General features: G+C 40.4%; 1 protein-coding gene across 2 annotated transcripts in view; it reads right to left on the reverse strand.

Annotated features, from left to right (window-relative positions):
• The window catches only part of gnai2a (guanine nucleotide binding protein (G protein), alpha inhibiting activity polypeptide 2a), a 211,342-nt gene that overhangs the window by 34,629 nt on the left and 151,841 nt on the right, over positions 1-24,872 (reverse strand). For both annotated transcript variants that reach the window (XM_041191250.1, XM_041191252.1), the window contains exon 5: positions 13,446-13,574. In XM_041191250.1, the coding sequence (XP_041047184.1) occupies positions 13,446-13,574 (129 nt within the window). The remainder of the gene's footprint in view (positions 1-13,445; positions 13,575-24,872) is intronic.

A 24,872-nucleotide genomic window follows, 5' to 3' on the forward strand; every position in this document is an offset into this window, starting at 1 on the left:
CTTTGAATTTAAAATAGCATAAAATGTTAAGATAAATAGCAAACAATGCTTGTGACACAGAAAAGGGTTCAAACTAGCCAGAGAGTTGTTCGTAATATTTCTCATGTGATCACTTTTTTTAAAGTTCCTTTTCCCCAGCGAGGACCCAAGCACCATTTATTGGATGTCTGTCTTTGACTGAAATCTAATCAGACGTGTGTTGCAGAAGCATGAGATTTCAGTCACACCAGGAGAGCCCAGTTTTAATGATGTGACCTTTCTACACAGTTGAGAAGTCTCCTGCAGTTAACACACAGAACCCTTGTGGACCAATATTAGCACAAACTCTTCCTTTGGAACAAGTTTAAGAGCATGCGGCACCACACTGTAGCAGAATTAATTTTTTACAGGTGTTGGCTGTGGTTCAAGTATCCTTCACTCAAACATTATGGCTTACTTTTAACCCTCTAAATATACCAATTACTACAATGTAATCAATATTGGAAACGTATATGAAGTTATAAGCTAAATGGAAAGTTTCAGATGTTCTCTATCTGGAAGTGATTTGCAGGCTGCATTCTGAGTTCAGGTGGTGCAGATACGCAATGATACATAAAAGCAAAATACTGCAGGTGCCGGAAATCGGAAATAAAAACAGAAAATGCTGGAAAAACTCAGGTTGTCTGACAGCAGCTGTGGAGAGAAAAACCAGGGTTAACGTCTAGAGTCCATATGACTTCTTCAGAGCAGGAGAGAGGTAGAAATGTGATAGAATTTATACAGTTTAAGAAAGGGTGGAGCAGGTGGGAGCAAAATTGAAGATCAGGGATAGCTGGGAACTATGTAGAGATTTGACAAAGGTGTCATGAACACGGGACAAAGGGAGTGTAAATGGTAGCATTAAAGACTAAACGAGATGTTGATAGTGGCATAAAGGTAAGATAGCAGAATGCATTAGTAACAGAACAAGGGTCAGCACTCTGTGAAAGCACAACATAAAAACAAGTGACAGATGGCCCGGTGTGTGGGGGGTGGGGATGGGGTTGGGGTGTTGGAGAAAAAGGATAGAAAAATAACAAAAAATAAAAGCTTTTAAAAATTGGATAAAAATGGAGGAGAGAGTTCATGGTCTGAAGTTGTTGAACTCAATATTAAGTCCAGAAGGCTGTAAAGTACCTAATCGGAACATGAGGTGCTGTTCCTCCAATGTGCATTGGGCTTCACTGGAACGTTGCAGCAGGCCAAGGATGGACATGTGGGCATGAGAGCAGAATGGGGTGTTGAAATGGCAAGCGAAGGAAAGTCTGGGTCATGCTTGCGGACTGAGCGAAGGTGTTCCGCAAAGTGGTCACCCAGTCTGCGTTTAGTCTCCCCAATGTAGAGCAGCCACAATGATACTTACCTGAGATTGTAAATAAAAGATGTAAAGCACCTCTTCAAATGAATCTTGTACTGGCAGTTCTGATGAAAGGTCACAGACCAGAAATACTAACACTATTTCTCTCTCCACAGGTGTTGCCTGACCTGAGTATTTCCAGCATTTTCTGTTTTTATTTCAGATTTCCAGCATCCACAGTACTTTGTTCTTGTGAAATATATATTGTGTAACTGCTATTTTTTATTTGTCCTTTTCTTGTTTAAAAAAGGTAGTTAAATTCTAAATCACCATCTAGGTCAGAGGAGGTTTGCTAGATTAAAACCAGGAATGGGCAGGTTGTCTTATGAGGAAAGGCTAGACAAGCTGGGCTTGTATCTACTGGAGTTTAGAAGAGTAAGAGGCGATTTGATTGAAACATAAAAGATCCTCAGGGAACTTGACAGGGTGAATGTGGAAAAGATGTTTCCTCTTTTGAGAGGAATTTAGAACTGGGGTCATTCTTTTTACAAAAAAGGGTTGCCCATTTAAGACAGATGAGGAAAAACTCTCTGTCTCAGGAGGCTCGAGTGTCTTTGGAATTCTCTTCCTCAAAAGATGGTTGAGGCAGAGTCTTTGAATATCTTTAAAGCAGAGGTAGATAGATTCTTGATAAGCAAGGGAGTAATAGGTATTGGGTGTAGGCAGTAATGTGGTGTTGAGGTTTCAGTTAGATCAGCCATGATCTTATTGAATGGCAGAGCAGGCTCATGGGGCCGAATGGCCTACTCCTCCTAATTCGTATGTTGCTTAATTTTGTCACTTTGTGAAGTCACTGAAGATTACTCAGAGACACAGGATAAAACCAGTAAGCTGAAGTCAAGTCAACAGAATTCTGGGCATGCCACTAATTTAAATCGATGAGTAAAAGTGCTTCCCAGAACACAGGGAGTGAAGGCTCATTTACAGGATGGGTCTGAGACCATGAACTAAAGAAATGTCTAGAGTTTAAAAATAAAAAGCAAAACATTTTTAGGTGATTAGCTAAAGAATCAGAGGGGATAAGAGGAAAAACATTTTTACACAAGTGGTTAGGATTTGGAATGAACAGCCTGATAGAGTGGTGGATACAGATTCAATAGTAACTTTCAGGAGGAAATTGGATAAATACTTGGAGAAATAAATTGCTGGGCTTAGGGGGATGAGTTTAGGAGTGAGACTAACTGAATTTCCTGTTCAAAAGAACAGCGCAGACTCAATGAACCAAATGGCCCCTTCTGTGTTATGCCATTCCAACATAAAATGACAATATAGCACAGGCTCGAGGGGCTGAATGGCCTATTTCTGATTCTATATTCCTACTATATCATCAGGCCAGTTGGTGAGTTTGCACAGGTGAGTTGAATACTGGATTATCTTACTGTGATCAAAGTTTACAGCGCAAGTTCTGTACAATGCAGGTACTTGATACCTTTGCAAGCCCATAGAAACAGTGAAACTGTGATCACAGAATTGTTACAGCACAGAAGGAGGGCATTCGGCCCAATACGTCTGTGCCAGCTCCCTGAAGGAGCTATTGTCACTCTCCTATTGCCACTCTCCCATCTTCTCCCCCACTTCTCCCAGTAGGCCTGCACATTCTTCCTTTTCAGATAATAATCCAATTCCCTCTCGAAAGCCTTGATTGAACCTATATCCACCATACTCACAGGCAGTGTATTCCAGATCCTAACTGCTCGCCTGCATGAAAAAGTTTCTCCTGTCTGCATTGCTCCTTTCATCAATTAGCTTAAATCTGTACCCTCTTGTTCTTGATCCTGGTTGGAAATTCTCTGCCAATCAACTCCTTTACAGAATGAGGATTGAGTAGATGAAATTACTGGACTCTTGGCTCTAAGTCATTTAGCCGTGAGATTAGTTTGGGATCAAAGTCTGAAGCAGCTGCCAAGTATTTGTTGCAAAACACTCTTTTCCACTTCAACACTCTCAAGACAAAGTTTTATAAAGGTACTTAACTTCAAAATCACAGTCATCCTTCACTTAATGCACACAGGTAATTTAAAGCACTAGTCTCATTATTTGCTCCACAATGGCATGGATTATGTTTATTCCAAAGAGTAACAAGTAATGTAACTCGAGTATGGTTATTCCATTGGCTAAAACCTATTCGTCATGTGCTTATATGGAGTATGTTTATTCCACAGGGCAATATTAACTAATTTTGCAACTGTATATGAGTATTATTATACCACTGGGTAACAGTTGTCCACTGCACAGATCTATGTGGTGCATTTACACAGCATGGAAAAGGTTAATGGAAATTCCATGAAAAGTAATTCAAAGTATTTAAAATTTAAACACTAATAAAACTAAAAACAAATCAATATGAAAATTTAATTGTGAGTGGCATCACAAACTTGTTTGAAAATATACTTATCCACCGAAGGATTAAAACAATTCACTAAAGAGCATTCATTACCATTCATTGGTGTAGGGCACTTACTGCTGTTGAATGACAGCAGCAGAGACCGCAATGATGGAGAGCCAGTGGGAGGCTCCGTGCCAGTCATGCATTCATCATTTAAAAGTTGAGATTTCTTGGGAAAAGCAAGCCCGCTGTCAAAATACTCAGATATAAGGGCACAAATCTGCTCAGCTCTATATGATCAATGCTAAAAAAGGAAACTTCCTAATGTAACTGTGTCTGGACTCCACAATCCATGTTGTTGGCAAAAAAGAAAACATTTGAACAATGAAGTTTATAAACAAGCAAGCTCTCTCTGCCTCTTATTACTTATTCCGGAACTTCCCCTTCTTCCTCTGGAAGGTGTTGAAATACAGTTCCATAGACACTGATTGCTCCGGCATCCTCTGCAAGCAGCTTTCCTTTAGATATTTATTTAGCCCATGAGTATCAGCAGTTTATTTTGCCAGCGTTAAGTGTAGCTGCGAGCTTACCAGCAGGACTTGCTGGACAGGAATGGAAACTCCATCCAATTTCTCCATCCCTTCCTAAATCAGGGGCATTGATGCCAAATGCAATACGCTGCATCGAAAACAGCATCAAATTAACTCAGCACCAAATAAGGATTGAATCTGGGCCTATACCAGGTCTGTACTGCTTTCACATCACGTTGAGCAATAAATTCATGCACCAAGTTAGGTAGCTCATCAGGTACGCGTGTCTTTAATTCTTCTGTTTATTTCTGTTCAGGCGTCTCTGTACTCCTCGTCCTCGTGACCCTGCCCGAATCTATTTCAACTCTCAAACCAGTCACATGTCAGTATACACGCTGGCCTTCAAGAAATTTTCATGTCTTCACCCACCATCCATGCCCACTTAACATCAATTGTTCCATTGTCATGGTAACACACCTCAGTAAACTGTACAAACCTGTTAAGTGAGTGTCAGTGAATTACCAGATAAGGCCATGTTATTGTAATTAACGTTCGCTTAAATTTTCAAGCTTTTACTGAAAAGCCAAAAGGTAATTATTGACATTTCCAGCAGACATGGTATGAACATTCTGAATATCCTAGATTTACTACAGTAAATAAACCTGCCAAGAAACATAAAAAGCAACAGCACATTTGGTTGGAAAACACATATACAGCATAAATATTGGCAGTAACTTAAAACAATGAAGAGTGTGACACCAGATGAGGACTGCACAATAGCAAATCTGAGTCCAAATTCAGTCCTCCAAAGATTGTAGTTAATCTGGTTTACATACACCATTGATTGACTTAAGATGAAAGCAAAATACTGCAGATGCTGAAAATCTGAAATAAAAACAGAAAATGCTGGAAAAACTCAGCAGATCTGGCAGCACCTGTGGAGAGAGAAACAGAGTTAACGTTTCAAGTCCGTATGACTCTTCTTCAGAGCTAAAGAGAAGTAGAAATGAGATGGATTTTTTTCCTTTTTAAGAGGTGGTGGTGGAGCAGGTGGAAGAAGGTAGGTGGGGTGAGGGATAGGGGAGAGATTGACAAAGATGTGATGGATACAGGACAAAGGGAGTGTTAATGGCAGTGGTAAAGAGTAAAGAAGGTGCTGATAGTGGCATAAAGGTAAGATAGCAGAGGGTGTTAATAGCAGAACAAGGGTGAGCACTCTGTGAAAGCACAAAATAGAAACAAGTGACAGATGGCCCTGTGGCAGGAGGGGGAGTTTGGGGGAAAAGGATAAAAAAAATGAATAAATGAATAAAATAAAACGTTTAAAAATAAAATAAAAAATAAATAAAAATTGGATTAAATAGGGGTCAAGAGGGAGGAGAGAATTCATGCTTTAAAGGTGTTGAACTCAACGTTAAATCCGGAAGGCTGTAAAGTGCCTAATCGGAAGATGAGGTGCTGTTCCTCCAGTTTGCGTGGGCTTCACTGGAACATTGCAGCAGACCAAGGACAGACATATGAGCACGAGAGCAGGATGGTGTGTTGAAATGGCAAGTGCCAGGAAGGTCCGGGTCATGCTTGCGGACTGAGCGAAGATCTTCCGCAAAGCAGTCACCCAGTCTGCGTTTAGTCTCCCCAGAGTAGAGGAGACCATTTTGGGAGCAGCAAGTACAGTAGATAAAATTAAAGGAGGTGCAAATGAAGCACTGCTTCACCTGAAAGGAGTGTTTGGGGCCTTGGATGGTGAGGAGGTAAAGGGGCAAATGTTGCACGCTCTGCGATTGCATGGGAAGGTGCCGTGGGAAGGGGATGAGGAGTTGGGGGTGATGGAGGAGTGGACCAGTGTCTCGGAGGGAATGGTCCCTACGGAATGCTGACGGGGGTGAGGGGAAGATGTGTTTGGTGGTGGCATAAGACTGGAGTTGGCAGGAATGGTGGAGGATGATCCTTTGATTAATTGACGTGATTTCACTTTCCATGTACTTGCACATTTCATTTAACGGTCTCAAGCACCAGGAAACATTACAAAATGTTAACAAGTTATTTTCACCACTAAATTGAGAATTGTTTTATGTGTCATAAACTTCTTTCACTCTGGTGGAGCAAATGTCAATAGTTGTGAACCTTAAAGGCTCTTTGAGGAGTTATCGCAATCAACCTAAAATCTTCAAGTACAAATCACAAATTCAGCACGTAGTTTCATGCAACCTCCATTTTAGTGAAGTTCAGTTGAAGTATTAGACTGGGCACAGGGAAGTTCAAACAATGTCTCCCAGTAGCATTCCTCAAATCTGCTTCTTATAAAGCATCAAATGGAGCAGGATTCTATTATGGAAATGTGGCAAAGGGTCTAAAGAGAAAGCTTAGGAACACATTAATTGGATAAGAGGAGAAAAGCAACTCATGCATCATGGAAGTGCCTCGAGCACTGTTGGTGCTTGGAACATCTAGGCACTGTTGATGCTTGGGAGAAGTCCAAAGTGAGTATGGCAGCAATCAGCAAAGCTAATAGCATGCTGAGCTACTTGACGGAAACGGTAAAAACAAAAATCAAAAGGGGGCAATGATCAGGGCTCAGAGAAATGACAGCAGAAGGTAACAGAGAAGGAGGCCATTTGGCCCATGAGTCTATGTCAACTCTTTGGAAAAATTGTCTTATGCTAAAAAAAAATTGGATAATCAGATTTTTAAAGGAATTTAAGAGTTAAATAAGAAGCATTCATAAGATTCCACACTGCTTAGCCTCGACTACAGTTACACTATGGCCAAGTTAAGCATTGTAAAAACCTCAAATAAAAGTGTGTTGTAAAAACCTCAAATAAAAGTGATAAAAACAAAAACTGCGGATGCTGGAAATCCAAAACAAAAACAGAATTACCTGGAAAAACTCAGCAGGTCTGGCAGCATCAGCGGAGAAGAAAAGAGTTGACGTTTCGAGTCCTCAATAAAAGTGTGTTGACGCTAAGAGGGTGGAGAGAGTGGACATAGGGTTTTGGTGACTTTCACAAACTGCTTCAACTTGGCATTTTGGTGTTAGGTCTTGATCTATTCCAAGGTAAGTGTTGCTATATCACATTCTGTTGGTATTCTTTTTAAATCAGTAGGTTATCAAAAAAAAAAATGGGAAGTGAAGAGAACAAATATTTGGAAAAAACAGTGGAACGTGGAAGTGAATTGTCTTCGCACCCCTCACTTTCAATGTAAGGAACAATAAGTTCTGTAGGCTTTACAAATACAATATCAAGCAGGTGGGGAAAGATCTAGTTTCTGCCCTTCTAATAAACTTCACCTTCATGACCTCATTTGATTTAAGGGTTTCCCTGGCCAATCCTTGCTGCAAGAATGTAGGTAAAATGCCTACTTCCCAAAGGCACAGCAGCTACTGTGTGCATTATTGAGATGCAGTGATCTTGGCTTCTCCTTCCTCGTCCCCCCTACCCAAGTCCCAAATGTCACTGCCATGCAGCAATGCAGCTCAAATTAGCAACTTGCTAACTGAGAGGGGCAGGCAAAAAACCTAAATCTCATCACTTGATCCTGCTGCGGTTTCTTGTTTTTTGAGAAGTTGTTTGTGCACTATTGCTGTGATCAGGGAACTTGTAGAGACATGTTAAATTGCAAAGGCCAACAGTGTGAAGCAGCGGATAGGCATCAATTCATTAGCCAAAGGTGCTTCAGCAGTCTTGCCACTGCTGCCATTAATTTATTTCCCTCAGGAGGGCTGCTACAATTCCTCCAAGCCAGGTTCTCCAACACCAGCACTCAGGCAAAGGAATTCTATTAAAATTAGCAGAGGAAGGCTACAAGGAAGTTAATCAGAATTCCTGCAAGCATTTGTATTAATAGAAGGGGGATCCTGCTGCTGAGACACCCTGTAGTCTTCCATTATGCCTCTCCTTCTCTTAAATACACAATGGCCCAATGAAATGCGGCATTTTGAATGCAATCTGTTGTCGTTCAATTTGCTTCCCTACAAACAGGAACAGGCACTGGGAACCATGTAGGCTTGTATAAAGATGGTAAAATTCATGGCGCTCATAACCAAGGCTTTGATGAGTGAAAAGGGGCTAGAAGCCAGCACCTGCAATAGCAGCAGCCCAAGCACCAATCCCAATTCTGAATTACACACTTCAAATGTTAAAACCAGTTGCCCAGTTTGTTTCTGCGCACAGGAAGTACCTGAATGGCTGACTCTCTGGGTGGTGTATGTTAAATTCTGCTGCGAGTATTTTTATTCAGTAAATTTTATTAAAAGTGTGTTGAAAATGCACCAACAACTCTCATAATTTCACACGTTTGCATAAGAATCCTCGCTGGAAGATAATTCTGCTGTGTAATTACTCAGCCAGTTATTGAGGTGTGGTGCAAGGTGACCAAGGCTGGGAATATTCGGGGTACCTAACATCTCAGAAGGACTGGCAGAGAGGAAAAGCAGTTAGGGTGGCTCTGTTTATAAAGGATGATACTAGTAAAGTAGTGAGAAATTATCATGGCTCAGAAGATAAAAATGTAGAATCAGTTTGGGAGGAGATAAGAAAAGCAAGGGAAAGAGGTGAGAGGAGTTTAAAGGCCCCCTAACATTAGCTACACAGTAGGATAAAATATAAATCAAGAAATAATGGAGGGGATGGGGGGCTTGTAAGAAAGATACAATAATTGGGGGCGAGTTTAATCTTCATGTAGAATAGGCAAACCAAATTGGCAAAGATAGCCTTGAGGATGAGGTCAGAGCTTATTTGGGACAGGTTCTTAGAACAATACATTGCAGAACCAACCAGGGAAAGGGCTGTTTTGGATCTGGTAATGTGTAATGAGACACGATAATTAATGATCACATAGTAAAGGGTCTTCTACGGAAAAGTGATCATAACATAATTTCACATTCAGTTTGAGGGCAAGAAACTTGGGTCTGAAACTGATGCCTTAAACTTAAATTGAAGGCAATTGAAAAGACATGAAGACAAAATTGGCTAAAGTGGATTGGGGAAATAGATTAAAAGGTTAAGGAAAGGTATACAATGTTGCAAAGATTAAAGGTAGGCCAGAAGATTAGGAAAATCTTAGAAACCAACAAGGAATAACTAAAAATAAGAGGGAGAAATAACTAGCAAGAAAAATAAAAACAGACAGCAAGAGATTCTACAAGTATGTAAAAAGGGAGTAGCTAAAGTAAACATTGGTCTCTTAGAGGATGAGACTGGGGAATTAATAATGGGAAACAAGGAAATGGCAGAGACTTTGAATGAATATTTTGTATTTGGCTTCATGATGGAAGACACAAAGTATCCCATAATAGTGGAAAATCAGAGGACATAAAGGAGGAACTTAAACACAATTATCACTAGAGAAAAAGTACTAGGAAAAGGAATGGAACTAAAGGCTCATAAAACCCCTGGACCTGATGGCCTGCATCTTATGGCCTTAAAAGAAGTGGCTACAGAGATTATCAATGCATTTGTTGCAAAATTCCCTAGATTCTGTAAAGGTCCCAGTGGTTTGGAAAACCACAAAATGAAACAGCCCTATTAAAGAAAAGAGGGAGGCAGAAAGCAGGAAACAATAGGCTGGTTAGACATTTGTTATTAGAAAAATACTGGAATCCATTAAGGAAATGGTAGCAGGATATTTAGATAGCCATAATACAATCAGGCAGAATCAACATGGCATTGTGAAAGGGAAATTGTGTTTGATAAATTTATTACAGTTCTTTGGGGTGTAACAATCAGAGTGGATAAAGGGGAATGAATAGAAACAGTGTAATTGGAATCGATAATGTGTCACAAGAAAAATTACTGCACAAGAACGAGCTCATGGTGCTGGGGTTAATATATTAGCGTGGACAGAGGATTAGCTAACTAACAAAGTCAGGATAAATATGTTGGCAAACTGTAACTATTGTGGTGCCACAAGGATCAATGCTGGGGTTTCAATTACTTACAATCTTTATTAATAACCTTGATGAAGAGACTATGCGTATTGTAGCCAAACTTGCTTATGATACGACGATACATGAGAAAGCAACATTGGAGTTAGACACAGGGTATGCAAAGGGATATGTAAAAAGTTAAGTGAGTGCGCAAAAATTTGGCAGATGAAATATACTGTTGGAAAATGTGAGATTATCCACTTTGGTAGGAAGAAGAGAAAAGTAGAATATTATTTAATTGAGAAAGGTTCCAGAATGCTGAAGTACAGAGGGATCTTGGTGCCCTTGTACATGAAACACCAAAGGTTAATTTGCAGGTACAGGAGGTAATTAGGAAAGTAAATATAATGTTGGCCTTTATTGCAAGGGGGATGGAGTATAAAAGTAGGGAGTTTTGCTACACATGTTTAGGTACGGTCTCACAAATGCCCTGGAGTGCTGTGTAAATGTTTGGTCTCCTTATTTAAGGAGGGACATACTTGCATTGGACGCAGTTCAGAGCAGGCTGACCAGTTTCATTGCTGGGATGTAAGGGCTTGCCTTATGAGGAAATGTTGAACAGGTTGGGACTATACTCATTTGAATCTACAAGAATGAGAGATGACCTTCTTGAAACATATAGAGGGCTTGATAGGATAGATACAGAGGGAATGCTACCATCCATGGGGGGTTGGAGGGGGGGATCTAAAACAAGAGGGCATAGTTTCAGAAAAAGGGGTCACTCACTTACAAAGGAGATGAAGAGGAATTTCTTCTCAATGTCATGAATCTTTGGAATTCTCAACATCAGAGAGCTTTGGAGGCTGGGTTATTGAATATATTCAAGACTAAGACAGACAAATTTTTGGAACTGTCAGGGGATCAGGGGTTATGGGGAACAGGCAGGGCAGTGGAGTTGGTGCCAAGATTACATCAGCTGTGATCTTATTGAATGGAGATTTCCAAGGGCCATATAGCCTACTCCTGCTCTTATTTCCTATGCTCTTATGTAACTAATCAGACACATAATTGTTCTGAAGAACAGTCATATTTGATTTGAAATGTTAACTCTGTTCCCTCTCCACAGATGCTGCAAGACCTGCTGAGCATTCCAGCACATTGTTTTTATTTCCGTTATATAACTGCACTACGGAAATTAGAACCATGAGCCATTTTTAACGCCACATTGAGAGCCATATTTGTTTTTCTGAAACCAAGAACCAAAGAAGCTGTCCAATTTGATTTTAACAAAATAATTGCAGGTGAGGATTAAGTTTTCGAAACAATTTCAACAAGGTGGCCAGCAGCACACTCACTGTTCACGTGATGCTTACTGGGGCACCCATCAAGCCACAACAGCATGACCAAGATCTACATAGTGGTTCATGATACAGTTCTCCTGTGAAACGTTAATATTTCTGTTCATCAACACAGTGTTGGCAGTCACGCAGTTTTCTCTCTCCCCACTCAGTACCAGTTACCAAATCAAACCTGCTCTGAATGATGATCTTTCTTCTGAGGTTTCATTTAAAACCCAAGGCTATTGTCATAGATAGTACTTGGCTTTACTTTGCAAATTTGTGCAACAAAGTTTTCATTTAGAAAATATTTGGCACTGATCTTCTGTACTTAGAGAGGGAGACCAAGTGCCAATTTCCCTCAGAACACATGCACATGAATGGTCCTAAACAATCAGAGCTTTAACAGGGACCTTGTAAAATTAATAGGACAACAGAAATGCCTTGGTACAGTTGTGCTGCAGTAAACAAGATGACAATCAAAAAGGTAAATGGACACCAATGATGCTACAGATTTCCAGCCTCTTGAAATTTCTCCAGGTTACTATGACTGAGTTCTCAGCTCATGCATAGAAGGCCAATAATGCAGTTTTCACCAACACCAGAAAAGGTTAGTCACTAGAATGGCAAATCTGTGGTAGCTTGGGTAATGGTCTGCGACTTCAAATCCAGGTTCTCAAATTTTGATAATTTATTTTGCAAAACTGATATTGGTTCAAATTTGAGGTTCTTATAGTCATCACAAATACTACATGTGGGTCTGTAAACATATTGGAATATTTACGAATTACTGTACCTGCGCAACCTTATTTTCAGTAAACCCCTCTTCCTAATTACTGATCTCAAAATCAATTCTGGTCTAGTGCTGTGGCACTGATAGTAAAAGCTGTAAGCATCCAGCAGGCATAACAAACCTTGTTCTGTGTCTCTGTGCTTGTTGCTTATTCTGCATGTTTGCAGGATTTAGTGCTGTTTCTTTTTGCTCTTCAGTAAAGGAAGGCTCAGGAATACCATTGTGTGGCAGGTGTGGACTAGTACTCATGATGCATGTACTGAAGCAACACTCAGCAGTCTAAAACATTACTACAATCCTATGCATGGAGAAGTCGTCTTTCAATGATTACTCAGCAAGGCTTGAACAGAACAATTAGCTGCTAGCACCTGTCCTCCTAACTCAAGCAAAACCACCAAAATATCACCAAAGTGCTGGGATTCAAGTTAGGAAGGAGAAATGTGGTTCTGGAAATGGCTAAACGAGTTCTTTTTTTTGCTTGGCAGTATTATAAAATGTTTATTAAAAACACCTTTCTGGCAATGCTGGGAATTTATTACTCAGTCCCACTTTTCCTGAGACTATGGGCCACCTTCGTCAACCACAACTTTGATACAACTGAATGATTTTTAGATCACTTCAGAGGGTAGCTAAGAATCAACCACACCGGTGTTGGATGGGAGTCACATATCAGCCCAAACAGGCAATGACAGCAGGTTTCCTTCCCCCTCACCCCAGGACATTGTATATTAGTTGGGTTTTTGTGACAATCTGACAACTTTAGAGTCACTCTATCCATCCTATCAAAGACCCCAATCATTTTAAAGTAACTCAATTAAATCACCCCATAATCTTCAATATTAAAGGGAATAATGTTTAAATACAAAACAACATTGGCAAAGGCCTAGGAAAGGCTACTGGCTCATCCTCTTTGGCAGGAAAATGTGCCCGAATAGGGGAGATACAGGAGGGGATATAAAAATCAAACATACAATAAAAATCTAATCTTATCACATACAACAGCTGCAGAATTAGAATCAATAGCCTTCTAACATAAGCCAAGCAATAGTGAGCAGGCTGCGATATTTTCCCTAGCAACCATACAGATCTTGCGTGAGACCGGCTTTTATCGCCAAAGAAAACGCACTTGTTTTATTGATTTGTACAGGAAGCTCTTATTGCTTTTAATCTGATCAGAAGCAACAGCATTGACCTTAAATTTAACCACGTGATGCTTACTTGAAATGTAGGTCCTTAAAAGTGAAATGGGTCTCTACAATGCCTGTAGTCTTGACTCTGGTTCGCAGTACATCCTGTTGAGTCGGGATGTAATCCGATCTTGCTATCCTTTCAAGATCATTCAGATAACTGTAAAAAGATAAAATTAAAAGCTCTAAATTAATAATTATCCACTGATTATAACAGCATTAAACAGGACATGAAAAACGCACTGCACATTTTCAGAGTAGGCCTACTTAAAGTACAACTAAAGGACTCCATGTCATGAGTTCTTAATTTTGGTAGTAACACTGGGTGAGAAATTGGTAAGTGAAGGGCAAGTGAAGGAATACATCTAAACATACTTTTGGCCACTCCTAGTGGCTAATTATTGTGACATCAGTTAAGGTCTGTAAAGTTCAGAGGTGGAAGGGGAAAGAGAAATAAAGGAGGTTAAGAAAAGATACTGCAGGTGTTCAGCAGTCTTATTTCTTCTTCCCTTATCTGTTGCAAAAGTGTTCCATCTCAGGCAGTTTGAGAACAAAATACTTGATGGACCACGGCCAATACCTCAATCACTAGGGAAATCAAAGAGCAACATTGAAGCTAAACTGACCCACCTTAAGACTAAGGAAGACAGTGAGAGATGCAGCAACATTTTGAAACAAGTGAAACCAAGAGTTTGCATTCTTAACTATAAGATCAGGAGAAAGCATTGGGCACAGTTCAGGTCTTTCCCAACAGGGAAGAAGGGAGGATACTGGGGAAATTAACTCAGGATGTTCCATCGTGTTTTACTTTTGCAGGCAGGTTGAAGGCAACATTAGCTGAAATCTGGAAACAGGTACTTTGGATAGCAGGATATACAGGGGAAAGCATGTGAAGAGAAATGATAACTTTGTTAGATATATTATGGGTTAATCCTGGCAAAGCAATTAAGAGTTTTACTGCATAAACAAATATTCATGATAATTAACCAGCGTTATCAACAATTCTCTCGCTATCCACTTCAGTGAAAATACAAGGAACGATGAGAAATTATCGCTTTAGCCTTCAGCGCCACACCCTTGGTCCACAGATGACTATGGGGAATTCCAAAGCAAACAAGGACAGTTGACAAAACTAAACACTGGAGATTTTGCAAAGCTCAATAATACTCAGACATCTTTTACAATTAAGATGCAGCTTTCATATTTCTGCGGTCTGCTGCACCATCACAGATGCAATAACCTGTATGTCGTACACAACTCTATCACTGACTTTTGGCATTGGACTAGGACATACTAGAAATGTACACATCTTCTGCATTGAAAAAAAAAAACTTGAATTTAAATATCGCTTTTTGCCATCTCATGGCATCCCAAAGCACTTCATAACTAGTGAAGTACGATTGAAGTATAGAGAGTGATATAGAGAAGCACTGCAGCTAATCGGCATTCAGCAAGGTTTCACTAACAGCAATGAGTTAAACAACTGGATAACTGGTTTTCAGGAATTTTGGCTGAGGGGTAAATGATGATCAGGACACAAACTCCCATGCTCTGCATCAAGAAGTGATAAGGAATGGGTTAATTCCATCCGAAGTAGTAGACAGGCCCTCAATTTAACATTGTACCCGCAAAATGCATCTCTGATATGGCTGCACTGCTTCTGTACTACGCCAGAGTGTCAGCCTAGATTGAATGCTGAAGCCTATGGCTTCAACCCACAACCTTTTGACTCAGAGTGAAAACATTTCCACTAAGAATGTTTCATCGTGCCTTGAGTAGCCAATCTCACTGATGCCATCAGAAAGAGGAGGAGGGGTGAATGCAGCCAGGCACTTTCACAAGACAAAATTGATCAAGTTACTACCCTGGAGTTAAGCAGGGGGACTTTGCAGGCATTTTGTTTTGGCCTGTACACGGCCACTCGTCTGCACATAAGATAGAATAAAGTAAAATGAGGATAAGCAGCAAGTAACTTACCTCTGGTCTCCCTGGAGCCTAGCCACCTACCAGGCACAAGCTAGGAATGTGACAGAATACTCTCCACTTACCTGGATAAGTGCAGTTCTAACATTTAAGAAGCTTGACACCATCCAAGACAAAGCAGCCCATTAGATTGACACCCCATCCACCACCTTAAACAGTCACTCCCTCCACCACCAGTACATGGCAGCAGTACTGTGTACCATCTACAAGATGCACTGCAACTCACCAAGGGTCCTTCAACTGCGCCTCCCAAATCCATGACCTTTATCAAAATCCTGCAACTCCCTTCCTAACAGCACTGTGGGTGTACATGCAACACATGGACTGCAACAGCTCAAGAAGCCAGCTCACCTTCATCTTCTCAAGGATGATTGGGGTGGGAAACAAATGCTCACATTGCCAGTGATGCTCTCACTCTCTGAAATAATTAAAAACTCAATGAATACAGCTAAAGTCATTTTTACAATAAAATGGGGATCGTGAACCAGCCCTTTTCCCATTCTTCTCCTGTGTAAGTTTACAACTCCACTCAAAGGCATCAGTTTTGTAAGTGATTTTAACAAAACTGGAACAGGCTGCATGGGCCCAGGGATCTTTTCCTGTTTTTCATTGTTTTCATGTTTGTACCTGTTGAACCGAGCATCAGTTAATGAACCTCCCGGTCACAGAACGCATCACATGACTTGGAAAACAATGTGCTTTTAAGCCAGCAGTTGAAACTGTTTCAATAACCCCCTGCTAACATCAAAGGCAGGACTGGACTTCTGGCACCTAGCCAGAAATGTCACCTCTCCCAAATTATCCTATCTACCTTACATACCCAAACCATCACCAACAGCAAATTGTAGTTATGTTTTCACCTTCCTTTTTAAGTCTCTCCCTATATTACCCCCCAGCCAAGTCTTTGCCAAAAGCTATTAGATGTTGAGCAACAGCCTGGGATGACTTGACTTCAAATTTTCTTTTACTTGCATTTGGGAAATACTACAACTTCATTTCCTTCCTGCAGTTGAGAATTTTAGCAAAAACATTTTGCTATTGAAACTCTTCCTAATCAGTTATTATAAAATACTGGTTTTAATTTTCTTCCACTGTAATGGTAAGAAAGGTGGGCATCTAGAAAGCTATGAAATGTGGTTCTGGAGGTTGGAGTGGGTCAGTTAGAGAGAACGCAAGATCAACGAAGAAGTTCTCAGGATGGCAGAGGAGGGAAGATTTTTAATGAATGTCAAGAAAAGGCAACAAGAGTTGGTCATACTCTAAAGCATGAAAATTTGCTGAAAGAAGTGGCTGGAGGAAGATTAGAGGAATGTAGTAACGAGGGGGTAAGAGAACAATGACGTTAGACTATTTGCAATTGAAAATTGGAGGCTCCTACAAGCAACTGAAAAAGAAAGCGCAAGACTGCGAGGCATGCAGAAATGAGCAGAGGACTTGCCCTTAGGCAAATCACTACTATTACTGTAATGGTAAGGTGTGCGCATTGACTATGGGGGGGAAAAAAAACACTGCGTTCTGAGTGAACTCAGTGGCTCATTTGGCCCTTTCCTTTAAAAATAATGGATCTCCCATTTAAGACGAGATGAGGAGGAATTGTTTCTCTGAGGGTCATGAGTCTTTGGAACGCTCTTCCCTAGACAGCAGCGGAGGCAGGGTCATTGAATATTTTTAAGGGAGAGGGAGACAGGTTCTGGATGAACAAGGGAGTCAATAGTGAATCGAGGGTAAGCAGGAACATGGAATTGAGGCTGCAATCAGATCAGCCATGATCTATTGAATGGTGGAGCAGGCTCAAGGGCCAAATGTCGTATTCCTACTCCTAATTCATACGTTCGTATGTTTAAACAAAATGATGAGTAGGACTGCAGATGTTTGCTTTAGAAATACTTGATTTTACTGGCCATGTGATATCCAGCCATAGGTGTCAGCCTTGGCTCAGTTGGTGGCACTCTCAGCTAAGTCAGAATATTGTTCATTCACAGTCCTGCTCCAGATTCTGCTGCCTTTCAGATGAAGTCTAGAACTATAAAACTGTTCTCTCAGGTGGACATAAGGGGAACTGGGGTCTTCTCCCCAGTTTCTGGTCACTATTTATCACTCAATTAGTATCACTGAAAACACCAATGTGTCACATTATTGCTTGGGGGAGTTGCCTGCCTTAAAAATGGCTGCCGTGTTTCCTATATCACAACAGTGGCTACAATTCAAAAGTATGTAATTGGCTATAAAGCAGTTTGGAATGTCATGAGGTTGTGAAATGTGTTATGTAAATGAAAGATTAATCTTCCTTTTTACACTGTATAGCCAAACAGAATCTCTCACGCCTTTATTCAGCCATCATTCCACAGTACTTAGTTGTATCAAATCTTTACACACTGCAGCACCACTTCACAGTATAAATTTCGGTGACATACAGCTTTGAACCTTCACAATCATTTCCCCTTGTAATTATTTTTAATGCGTGTTCACAACACTAGTCCCTAGAATGCGAATAGGTAATTGCTCCCAGTTCACTCACTGCCAGAGCAAACATCGTATCCTAGTATTAAACTGCCTACTGATTTGGCCCCATTTAGAATATAGAGGCCATTTGGCTCACGGGAATTGTAAGCACTCATATTCTACTACTCTGTGGCAAGGCTGATTGATATACCAACATGTGAAACTACAATGACACCACTTGCAAATATCCTAATCCTTGAATATTGCTGAAAAAGAGGCACGTCGAAGCTACCGTCTTGCACTCATCAGGACAGTTCGCAAGAATACCAATATAAGGGGATAACAACAATTTGTACTGTATGTGAAGAGAGTGCTGATTGGTTGGCAAGTGGACTCTGATTAGTAGAGGCATGCCATGGAGAATGCACCAGTGATGGTGGCTGACATTAGATGTGATTCTGCTATTGGACAACGTGTTAAATAATCTTCAATGTGCTAAGAATTATGCTGACAACCAATTTGATATCATCACATAGGCTCACAGTATGGTGCATTTGTGTGTACTGGAAGCTACATATATTAATACATGGGGCCCTGGTTCTTTGCAGACAGAAAGAACATGTACACACATTTCAGCTAAACAAAATAAGTGACAGCCATTCGCTGACTCATTCCTCAGGCAATGCCTTGCCCAATCAGCGTCAAGCTGCCTGGTTTAAATTTCAAACAATGCTTGGCAGTTAACTATCAGTTACCATCACTGGTGCATTCTCCATGGTAACGCCTCTACCAAAGTCCACTTGCCAACCAATCAGCACTCTCTTCACATACAGTATAAATTGTTGTTTTCCCCTTATATTGGTATCCTTGCAAAGTGTCCTGATGAGTGCAGGATGAAAAGCTTCAACGTCTCTTTTTTCAGCGATATTCAAGTTCTGTACTACCAAACGGCTATTCGAATCCTTCCAAAGCTGAGTGTGTTCTGAAATTCTGTTTCTTGTTCAAGATCACAGAATCACAAAGTGCAGAAGAGGCCCTTCGGCCCATCGAGTCTGCACCGACACTTGAGAAACACCTGACCTACCTACCTAATCCCATTTACCAGCATTTGGCCCATAGCCTTGAATGTTATGACGTGCCACAGAAGATGCTGCAATGCAAAGATTCCTCTAAAAGGGCAACAGAATTTACGTGCTTGTTGTATTGGGGGTTTTCAGGGAGAATTGGATGAGGCTGCAGTTAGGTCGTTGAACCCCTCTTCTAAACATGCAGCCAGACAGAATTAAGTTCTGTCTAAATCACAGGCTCCATGACTAGTCAACAAGCTCTCAAATAAACAATCATACTCACTTTCACACAAAGCACAGTCAGGTCTGAGACATCATCCAATCTCTTACCTTCACTCACAACCAAGGAGAAAAAATCACCACACGGTACTGACAGCTGCCTGTGTCTAAATGTCAGGGCCCCAGAGAATCTCACCTTTTGGTTACTGCAGCAGATTTCACTAAATGAGGGTTACTCTGAGCAATTCTTTTTATATTTATTCAAACTGCTCGGGTGCTAATCTAATAGTTATATTAGAAAGAGGCTCTGGTTCAATTCATTTTTACTATGCTGTGGCATACATTCAAAAAGCAATGGAATGTTCTAAGAAAAAAATTACTTCTGCAGATGTTCTTTAAAAACAACTCTTTAAAAAGAGACATGAATCCAGGGGGAAGAAAATCCCACTACTTTCACGTCAATACTACGTGAATCTGTTGTGATCATCGAAAAGTCACAAGGTGTGCTAGAATTTTAACAAAAAGGCAACAGAGATAATCGGCATTTTCGACGTTCATTAAGTTTAACAGACATCTCGTCATTCTGTGTATGCCTGACCTCATCCTGGAACCCGAGCAGTACACTACGTGCAGTTCCCCCTGCCTCAACTTCACCATAGGAACATCTAAAATAGGGAGAGAGAAAAATTCAAGCAAGCAGTAGCACTACTGTAACCATTTATTAACCATGGAACAGGCTTTCTAACAGTTACTTGTTATATCCATGCATCAACATCTTGGATCAATGAAGATCAGCAGTTCTTTATAGAAGTGCTTTTTGAAAAAAAGGGATTCACAGTTCATTCTCAAGCATAAATGTTTCAATTATCTTGAAGAGTAATTTCACATTGAATAGCTTGAGTCAGTGGGAGCCCACAAAGATTGTGCATAATCCTCAAAAGTCCCAGATTTGACCTTGGTCTGTGTTGGGTTGATTTGCCACAACTACGGCAGTAGTACCAGGAACACTATTGTAAAAGGACAGTAGGGTGAGGGAGTGGAAGAAAATAATTTAGGTTTCCCACTCCTGACATACAGCCAGCAACTCAGATTAGAAGGTGCCTCTATTTAAGAGACCAAAAATCCTATATGCTTTTCGTAAAAAAAAAACAACCTTCTCAACTTGTCTTCCATCTTCAAAGGTTGGTGTACATATACCCTAGGTCTCCTTGTTGGTGCATTCCCTTTGAAATTGAACCATTTCACTTACATTTGTCTCTCCTTATTCTTTCTACCAAAATGCATCACTTCACACATCTGTTAAATTTCATCTGCTATGCGTCTGTCCATTTCACAAACCCATGATCTGCGATGTCTATTACTATCCTCCTCATTGTTTACAACATTTGAGTTTTGTGCCATGTGCAAACTTTGATCTTGTGGCCTGTATACACAAATCCAGATTATTTATATCAGAATTAGCAGTGGTCTTAATTCTGACCCCTGGAGAACACAACTGCACGTCTTCCCTCAAATCTGAAATGCAACCGCTCAGCATTACTCCATACGTTCTGTGTTTCCATCCACCATCACCTTCCCCCCCCCCCCCCCCCACCCCCCAGCCAATTTCATATCCACACTGCCACTGTCCATTTGATTTCATGAGTTTTAATTTTTCTAACAAGTATATTACTTGGTACTTTATCAAACTCCTTTTGAATGTTGACTGCACAAACCTCATCAACTCTCGACGTTATCTCATCAAATAACAGAGTTAAGTTAGTCAAACATGATTTGCCTTGAACAAATCCTTACTGGTTTTAATTTTTCAGCCCATACTTTTTCAAATGCCAAATATTTTTGTTCTGGGTTATCGTCTGTAAAGCTTGCCCAATCACCAATGTTAGACTGACTGACCTGTAGTTGCTGAGATTATTCCACTTCCTTTTTTTTGGTGTAACAATTGCACACCTTAAATCCTCTGCACCACAACTATATCTACTGAGCATCAGAATATTGTGCCCAGAGCCGCTTCAATTTCGACCTTGCTTCCCCTCAGCAATATCGGATGCACCCCATCCTGACTTCCCTATTTTGAGTGCTGCCAGCTTTTCAAGAACCACAGATCTTCATCTTTTTATATTGCATTTGCCAACACTTGTCTGAACTGGCAGCAAAGTGCACTTCAAAGAACTTGTGCATTTGCAGTAAAACCGTTGCAAACTCATCACTGCGCATGCACAACCTAACTGCATCATGATGTCAACAGATGAGATCGTCTTATGAGGAAGGGTTGGAACGGTGAGGCTTGTATCCACTGGTGTTTAGAAGAGTAAGATCCTTGGGGGGTTTTGACAGGGTGGATGTGAAGAGGATGCTTCCTCTTGTGGAAATATCGAGAACTAGGGGGGTTACTGTTTAAAAATAAGGGGTTGCCCATTTAAAACAGAGATGAGGCGAAATTTTTTCACGCAGAGTGTTGTAAGTCTTTGGAACTCTCTTCCTGAAAAGGTGGTGGAAGCAGAGTCTGAATACTTTTAAGGCAGAGGAGGATAGACTCTTGGTAAGCATGGGGGTGATAGGTTTTCGGGGGTAGGTGGAATGGAGATTTCAGGTTACTATCAGATCAGCCATGGTCTTATTAAATGGTGGAGAAGGCTCGAGGGGCTGAATGGCCTACACCTGCTCCTTGTTCATATGATCCTGACATGCAAATGGAACTTCTTCAGCAAGTAATGGCAGAAGGGGCGGAGGGGACGGCTGAGTTGTACAATGAACTTAATGGGTAGAGTTAAACTGGTAGCAGGTGAAAAATGGATTTCCTTGGCCAACAGTCTTAACTAATCAATCAGGTAGTCATATACGCAGCTGTTTCCCAGTTACAGGAGCCAGGGGCCAAAAGTTAAAAAAGCAGCTAATGCAGCCAAGAAAAGTCACATTCAATTTCTCTAGGGTTAAATGCACAGCACTCCCCCAGCTTCCTCAATGCTCACAGTCCCTCCCCAAATGGGCTCCCTGATGATAAGAGTCACTTTTCAATATGGTCTTCAGATTCTCAATTGGAGTGGACAATTTAATTTTGTACTCTTATGCTGTTCATGCACAACATACTGCTTTGATTAAAATGGTTATTTTAAATACATCAAGGAAAGGATATTGGAGAGGGCACAAGATTCAGCAAGATGCTGCCAGCAGAGAAAATACAAATTCAGAGACAGATTGAAAAAATTGGGACTTTCTTGTTAGAACAACAGAGATTAATGGAAGTGAATATAATTATGGCAGCACGGGACAAGATAGAGGATGATTGTTTCCAGTATTTGACACATCTAGAATGGGAGGCCATAGATGCAAGATAAGAAAATAGAACAGAATAAGAGAAACTTCTTCACACATAGCATTGATGGGCTGTGAAATTCATCTCCAAAGTAGGTAAATATGATTTGGACTATTTGCTCACAGAAAGGGTAGACATAGATTATTTGGGCCAAATAGCCTGTTTCCATGTTGCAATTTCAATACATTCTTGTGTATTTCCCAGGACCAGAAAGTGAGCTAGTTTGAAAGCAAGGGCTAGTGACATCTATTGACATCAAAACACGTTGATTGAGGTCCACTTTCCAGCAAAATGTTTTACTTTTAAAAGACGATGGCTAATCCAGATAATTACAGGGATTTAGCAGGATAAACTTTGGACTATAAAGATGAAATTACCACATACCTAAATAAAAAAAGAGTGGAGTCAGTGTAAATATACGGTGCTTGGCAATATATGAAAAATGCAGGAAAATAAACTGGATAGCACCTTCACAAGGGTTTTGAGAGAAATTTTAGAAGTCAAGTGTACATCCCCAATGGGATACTAAATTGGTGCTTAAAATAACAATAATAAAATATTGAAGGCTGATGTTCCTTAGGAGCAATGAAGGAAATGGCGACATTACTGTTATTCTGGGAACCAAAATATGGAAACAGATTTAAGTACAATACTCAACTAGTATGGCATAGGTAAATTTCCATAAAAACACCATCATGCATGATGAATAAAAGAGGTATAGACGATCGTCTTAAGCTCAGGCAACAGCCAACCAAGGGTGTTGATCAGAAAAAGATAAAATAGTTATTAATAGCTGTTACAGGTTTCAAAAGGGGCAATCCTGTTTGACAAACCTCAGTTTTCTTTGAAGAGGTAACAGGCGTAGCAGGTTTGGAATATGCAGCGGACATGAGCTTTACGAAAGCCTTTGACGAGGTTCTTTTTGGCAGATGAGGGTAAGTAGCATGGAATTAGGGGGATAGGAAACTGGATTAAGAGGTGGGTGGTGTCCCACAGGGTTCAGTTCTGATGCCACTTCTGTTCATCATGTATATTGATGATCTGGATATAAAGCTCGAGGAAGTGGTGTTGAAACTTGCAGAGGATACCAAAGTAGGAGATAAAGTTAATTCTTTATAAAGCGAAAGGAAACTGCAGAGTTATTGATAGGGAATATGGGTGAAAAAGTGGCAGATAGAATTCAATAATAGTAAACATGAGGTGATGCATTTTGGTTAAAAAAAACTTAACTGTAGTTATGATATTCCACAAGGATGTAGGTTTGGTACAGTGAAAGGGCAAAGGGCTTTGGGAGCACAGGTTCACAAAAAATTAAAGACAGCCCTCAAAGTTGTAAAGGCAATTTAAAAAAGCTAATTCTGGATTTTAGTCCAAGTGGCATAGAATATAAAAGCCAACAGATAATGAACTGCCTATTTAAAATCTTAAGACCCCAGTTAAAGGTGCAGTATTGGGCTTCACACTTGAGGAAAGACAATATAGATTCAATAGGATGGCGCCTGGTATAAGGAAATATAACTATGAAGATATACAGTTTAAAAATTGTCTTTTTTAAATTAGAATGCAGTCATCAAATATAACAAGTATTTAAAATTATGAAATTATAGGATAGGATAGATAAAAACAAATTATTTTCCAGTAGTTCAGGCGGTCAAGATACAAGATTAAATGTAAACAAACTTGGAACAGAGGGCAGGAGAAACATTTTCACACAAAGTTGAGAGTTTGTGGAATTCACATCCAGGGTTAGTGGTTAGGGTAGAAACTATGTCAACATTCAAGACTAGACTGAACAGGTGAGTGAGAAAAAGGAAAAAGATAAATAGGAGCTGGAAGAGGTCAACTAGCCCTTCGAATCTGCTACTCTGTTCAATAAGTCTTCTACCTCAACTTCACCTTCCTACATTATCGTCATATTCTTTCATTCCCTTACTGTGCAAAAGTGTCTGATCTCCACCTTGAATATATTCAACTTCTATGGACCCACTGCTCTACAGGTAGAACATTCCAAAGATTCACGACACACTAAATGAAGAAAATTCTCCTCTAGTCAGTCCTACTAATTGATCCCTTGTTCTGAAGCTGTGACCCCTGCTCTAGATTTCCCAACCAGAGGTAACATCCTCCCAGCATCTAACCCCGTCAAGGGTCTTAAAGAATTTTATATGGTTCAACAAGGCTTCTTGTTCTTATAAACTCCAGAGTATATAGATCTAGTTTACTCAATCTCTCCCCATAAGACAATCCCTTCTTCCCAGGAACAGACTAGTAAGCTTAAATTGCAAACCCCTCTAGAGCAGGTATATATTTCCTTAGGTAAGGAGACCAAAGTTGTACATTGTACTCCAGGTGTGGTCCCACCGAGGCCCTATATACTTGCAGGTTTCTGGAACAGGGTGGGTAAGGGTGGGTAAATGTGATTGGACCTGTT

This window comes from Carcharodon carcharias, chromosome 7 (genome assembly GCF_017639515.1).
Source record: "Carcharodon carcharias isolate sCarCar2 chromosome 7, sCarCar2.pri, whole genome shotgun sequence".
In the NCBI taxonomy this organism is placed as follows: domain Eukaryota; kingdom Metazoa; phylum Chordata; class Chondrichthyes; order Lamniformes; family Lamnidae; genus Carcharodon; species Carcharodon carcharias.